Genomic DNA, 6558 nt, shown 5'->3' on the forward strand with positions numbered 1-6558 from the left:
CACACACACACACACACACACACACACACACACACGGGATGCACATGCGTACGTTATACACATGTAACATACGTTATGTAAAGTTACAAGTGGCAAAATTATGATTACATCAAAACACAAGCCACAATGTGTGGCTAGGACGCGTACAAGGAATTTACAATGTCACTCCAGTAAACCGACTATGGCATAACTAACCAGGAGCACTATTCTTCTCGACCAGGACTGAGTTTCACTTACAAACCTGTCATGACACGTGGAACTGAAGGCTGTTTTCCAACTGTTAAAAGGCAGGAAGAATAGTGAATAGTAGAAATGCAGAGGCGAATGTATGCTGATGATGCTTAATGATGTGCCGTTAGACCTTGGCTAACATAAAAATGACAGCTCAAGGTGTTGAAGTCGACCTCTTGTATCCAGTAAACTAGCTAGAATTAGCCTCCGCGTGATTTAGGAACTGAGTAAACTATATTATTTATGCTTGACACTATTTAGCTGACATACACGGCGTGGTTTGAAATCTGTCTGTCAGTTGTGTAGTTAGCTAAACAGTTAGCTAGCTAACGTTGACTTTAGCAGCGAGTAATAGCTGACGTTAGCAACAGGCTAACCTACCTGAAATTCAGAAGACTGTTTATCCGGCTGAGACCCGAGTCGAGCTACTTTATCGGCGTAGTAAGACCGTGTGCACGCCAAAGGTATACTCCTGCAGCGAAGCAACCATGGTCTGAACGTCTGTAGAAGCATTTTGATGCTCACTTCTACCTAAACGTGCAATGTTTAACCTAGCGTTAGCAGTTAAATCTTCTTCTGTGGGTAATGTTAGTAGGAGTAAAGCTCCATATCGCCACCTGCTGCTATGCAAACTGTCTACATGTGTTTTATATACAGTATGTCCTTGACAAATTCTACTCTTTTATCAGTAATCTTTAATATAAATCGTTGACATAATAATCTGTGCTGTACAATTTAATTATATTTTATTATATATTGATTCTTTGCTGTTTTTTACTCCAAGTATCATTTTTTCGAGGTTCATTTACAAGCATTTTTTCTGTAGCTTTCAACTGCATCCTATGAATTAAGTAGTAAAGTATGGCTGAATGTTCCAAAACAGCTTGTGGATATTGAATTAAGATTTTATTTCATTCATTTTATTTGACCACACACTATTCCTATGGTCAACAATTAGACTTGTTTTTATGTAGTCTACATCTTTCATGGAGTCTACATCCTCCATGTCCTGCTCAAAAATTGTAAAAAAAAGAATTTCACCAGTTATAACTTTGTTGATCAATTTAAACGTGATGTCTCAAAACATTAAAATTGAAAATTGCAGTGTGTTTATGATTCAAATAAAGCTACAAACCAAGATGCCAAGTGAGAGATTATTTAGACAGATCCATACTGCCATCATGTGGATTTTATAAGCATTAAACCTCCAAAAGCAGTGCTGTGTGCTTGGCAACACCGCTTTTTGTTGATCTCTATAAAAGAAATCTAGAAAATCAAAAAGAAAAGACTAAATTAGGCTATTATCTTGATATCTTGATTTGAAAGCAGAGGAATTCATCTACAGTAAGTTTCCTTTTTTGACCCATCTTAGATGGAAGTTTTGAGCATCAGTATGAAGCATACATTTTCAATAACAACTGTCTCAAAAAGTGTAGAACATTTCTATTGGACTGTAACATGATACTGAAACCGGTACAGAGAAAAGGCCTTGTGTCGTTTAGAAATGGTGACCAAAGGTGGTTTTAAGTGGGTATCAGAGTTAGCCTAAAAGCTTAAAAAAAACATCCCTTCTGACCCGAGTGCTTTATTCGAGCTAGAGTACATTTGTCAGAGTACAGGCTGAAGAGCATTCAAACCAAGAGCTTTTAGTTCATTTAGTTTTAAGAGGCCTTTTCTCCTCCAACGCTTCCACCTATTCTGTCGGCATGCATAGAAATGTCGATGACCTCCACTCAAATGGCTGCTCCTGTTTTCTTAGGAAATATACAATCCTCCACTCTCTGTGCGAACTTAAACCCTCTCACTCATCCAGCTCTCTCTACTTTGCCGTGACCCTTGAACCCTTCTCACTGCCGCAGTGGTGAAGTGACAGAATAGATGTAGAGGTATGAAAAGCCTCTTATAAGTTTAAAAAATATATGAAGCAAGAAATTGTAAGCAGCATCAGTTGTTGTGATAAATGTCCCTTTACATCACTCAAACGCATAAACCGCCTTACAAATCTTTCATCTCATTACAGGAGCACCACTAGATAAGGTGATCGACGTTCTCCCTTGTGTGTACCATAACCCAATCTTTTTCACAGTTATGATAAGATGGGCAAGGTGAGAAACGGGATGAAATATTAATAACTCAGATATGACAAGGACAGATTTATATGAAGTTTGAATGCTATACAAGACCATAAAAGAGAATACTCTGAGCCTTACAGCTGTTATATAATCACATTACAGACACACTGAAGTGCATCCTGAACACATAGCATGAACTGTCCCTGCACCAAAGAAACACAGCTCTATTCACAGGAATTTCCTTTCATACTGTTGGTCTAATCCTCCCACTGTAGTAAGACACATATTTGCAGCACTGGGAGCATAATTTTTTTAATCTATTTTATATTTTTGGTGGGGACAGGGACTGACGGAAATGAGCTTTCATCCTGGCGTTCCACTAATGTGACACAGTGGGCAGAAATGCCAGCACTGTGACAAACTTTCTTTTCTAATGCCATGATATAAAATGCCATGCTGAGCTATTGTTTTGCAGGTTAGTTGTTTCTGCTGCACACCTCGATGTGTGAACAATCCTGTTGGTGTATATTAGCCATTTATTTCTGCTATCTGAAAGCAGAGTTCCTCCCGTCCTGGGTTATAGGGTAATGTCTTGTACTTGGCCAAAGTTATTAAGTTGCCTGCAGTGTACTAAAGGAGTATAAAAGCCACCAAAGTGAAAGAAATTCCCAGTATGTCCCTTTGTCCCTTTTGTGCAAAATGGATTTTCTAAGGGAATAAAAGACCAAAGATACACAGCAGCATATCCACCACTTTCTCCTGTGATTTTACAGTATGTATCCCATCAAAAGAATGACCAATGATTATAAGTTCAGCTGAGGTTCTATGATCAAAGGACAGTAGCTACTGGAAAGGAATGGTGCTGTACACTAACGTCCCCTATCCTGTTATCAGGTTAGGTTAGGGTAAAAAAAAAAATCTCCTAGCAACCACAACTCGTACTTTGCCAAAAGAAAGAGCTTTTTTTTAATTGGTTTAATCTTTCAAGAGCCAAGAAAGGCAAGAAGGTTCTGCTGGTGTAGTGATTGGTTTTGATTGAGCACTAACTGGTGACAAAATAGCATCTGATATGTTTTATGTTGGATGCTGCTGTAATTTATGCTTTACTGATTTAACTGATTAGCTCTCAATAATAATAATGCTGCATTGGGTGTTTGGATGGCAATTTTCTGTGGTGTTAAGACACATTTGCAGTGATCTGCAAAGGAGAGCTTTGCGTCTTGTTTTTAGCTAGACTAGCTTTGGCTTTAGGAATGGCAATATCTATCTGGCAGTCGATTGGTCCAGCACTTTGGTCCAGACTGAAATATCTCAACAACTGATGGATCGGCATGACATTTTGTACAGACAGTCGTGATTCCCAGAGGAGGAAGCCTGCTGACTTTGGTGATCCCCTGGCTTTTCCTCAAGCATCACCATAAGGTTGAAGTTTTTGGTTTTAAATGAAATGTTTAAACAACTATTTGATGAATTGCCATACAAAGTGGTTCAGGCATTCATGTTTTCCTCTGGATGATTTGTAATATACATTTGGTGATCCCTTGTCTTGCCATGCTGCACCATCATCTGGTTAAATGTTTTATTCTGTCCAGTACTTTGGTTTATGACAGAATACTTTCGAACCCTATTACATTCCCATGAGCCTCAGCTGTACTTTGTGTTTAGTGCTAATTCTCAAATGTTAGCGCTAACACGCTACACTAGAACATGTTAAATCTGAACATCTGTGCTCAGATTTCACAGCGCTGCTATGTTGCTGCTACATGGCTGTAGTGTAGACTCTTGTTCAATGCTTTAGTACTGAGCTGTGTTCCAAAGGAGAGCTTGACATACTTAGTTTTGAAGTGCAGTAAATATTCACTCCATTGCATCTATAATCCTCTTCAGGAGACGCCAAAGTGTGCTGTCAGTGCTCTAAAAGTGAATTCATTAAGTGTGATTCTCACAGTGCTCTGAAGTTGGTAGACTATTGTAATGGTATGTAAAGTGCCACTTTGAAAACATTATGGCGGCAGACAGCAGTGGTCACAAACATAAATACTTTTAACAACCAAGTGTGCAGAAATTCTATCTTTGAAGCTTTGCGAGCCAAATCCACCAGCAATTTGATGCAACAAATAAATGCTAAAGTCATCTTGCTATTGTTTGTTTAATCCAACTTCTATGTCTGTCAGGAAAGTGGGCAATTTGCAAGTGCTCTTGATAAAACATGTTAAAGTAGGGTTGGCTCATTCCCACATTGCATCCCCACCTTTCCTCCTTCTCTCCCACTTTTGGTTGTTTGAAGTGCCGGTTGGAGAGCTGTAACAGGAGTATCATTTACTGTAATGCTGGAGCGTCCTCCTCCACAGCCCTCACTTAGATCACTTAATTCACTTCAACAGTCCAGCGCTGTGCTCTGCGTGAACACAGCACGTTCACAATAGGAGGTTAGACAGAGACATGCATTGACCTGTCAGCTTGCACTTAAATGCCACACTAAAACACCTGAAACCCCTGTTTTGTAGTTCACTTAATATGGATGTGGAATATGCCTCTAACACAGCTACCAGCCAAAATCCATAGTTTTTTTTGTCAAAATAGTGTCACATTACTTTAAAGAGGACATTGAAGATTAATAGTGATAATCAATGTGATATTAGTTTTGTACATATCCAGTACTGGTACTACTGTCTGTATTTAATAGTTGTTGTTGTTTTTTTTAAATACAGGTTTGTTATAGTTTGTAGTGAATGTAGAAAAAGTGATAAAAGCCAATTTTTTTTTAAAACTGCTAGTCAAGTCATTGGAATTAACTCAATAGCATCACGAGATATAACATAGATATATTGAAGCATCTGCTTTCTGCTCAAGTCTAGAGACTATTTAAAGGCAAATTCTTGTTCTGGTTGTTGGGCCAGAGACAGTGCTGCTAGTTTATTTCATGGGCTGAAAAGCCAAAACCTTTGTTGCAAAATTAAATGTCTGTAGGTAGTGTAATTGTGTGGTAGTAGGATTAAATTGTCAAGGAAACTGTTAGAATATTAATGCCGGTTGTTAATGAGTCCATTAACAGATTGCTATACACAAATGTGTGAATTAAGGAATGAAATATGTAGAGACCAGTGGAGAAGTCAAGTGTTGTGTCATGAATATGTAATACCTTTATGTGGGGGGTTAGAAATCTGCTGTCACTGAGTATAGGTTAACCTGTTATAAGTCTATCACACCTCCAATCCTTTTATATATGATCATCGTAATACCATGAATACCTTTTGAAGACACAGAAAACCCTTCTTCTATACACACCATAACACCACGGAGGAAAAACAAGGTAATTTACTTCAGCTGGGCAAGTAGATGAGTCAAACTAAATGTTTGTCAGTTGAGCCAACAAGGGGTAAAAGCTGCCTGTCCCACAAAAATGCAGATATACTTAGAATGGAAGGTAACTAAGTACATTTACTCAAGTACAAGTAAGTACAATTTTTAGGTACATTTACTTAAGTAATTGCATTTCATGCTACTCTCCACTTCCACTCACTACATTTCAGGGGCAAATGTTGCACTCCACCACTGAAATAGGCTCTGCATAATCACTCGTTTGCCTTTTGGTATATTTGGATGGATATACTTTTGTACTTCAACAAAAGTTTAGAATTTTGAATGACTTTCACTTGTAACACAGTATTTTACACTGTGGTATTGCTATTTTTATGTCAGCAAAAGGGCCGAGTACTTCTTTCACCACTGGATATACTTTTCTTCAACATTTGAAATCCCTGTTGCATAACTTCTCAGAAAGTATCAGAAAAAACCTCCACACAATAGTTTAATAAAATCAACCACAGCTAGAAAAAAAGAGAGCAAAGGCATTTTGTATTGAAGAGGAAACTCAATTAACAACAGGAAGTTTCTTTCCACTGTAAGCTTGAATTAATACATGTTTACAGTAAATGTATAACACCATCATGAGTTCAGTCAAGCTATATGTTCTACACATCATTATTGTATGTACGTAACATCATTTTTGTATCAGGTCATGTTAGCCAGCTAACTTGTAGCAATCAGATGACACGATTAACATTGAGGTTTGACTTTTGACATAAGTATTACTTGTGTCTTGTATATTTTCCTATTATTAAAGGTCCCATGACATGGTGCTCTTTGTATAATTTCATATAGGCCTTAGGGTTCCCTTATACCATATCTGAAGCCTCTTTCCTAAAATTCAGCCTTGGTGCAGAAATACAGCCACTAGAGCCAGTCCCACATT

General features: G+C 38.0%; 1 protein-coding gene across 1 annotated transcript in view; it reads right to left on the reverse strand.

Moving 5' to 3' along the window:
• mccc2 (methylcrotonyl-CoA carboxylase subunit 2) overlaps positions 1–862 on the reverse strand; it is a 12884-nt gene extending 12022 nt beyond the window's left edge. Inside the window, exon 1 of the mRNA XM_032515300.1 lies at positions 613–862. Within this exon, the coding sequence (XP_032371191.1) occupies positions 613–744 (132 nt within the window). The 5' untranslated portion in view covers positions 745–862. The remainder of the gene's footprint in view (positions 1–612) is intronic.
• Positions 863–6558: the final 5696 nt, after the last annotated feature.

This window comes from Etheostoma spectabile, chromosome 5 (assembly GCF_008692095.1).
Source record: "Etheostoma spectabile isolate EspeVRDwgs_2016 chromosome 5, UIUC_Espe_1.0, whole genome shotgun sequence".
Lineage (NCBI taxonomy): Eukaryota > Metazoa > Chordata > Actinopteri > Perciformes > Percidae > Etheostoma > Etheostoma spectabile.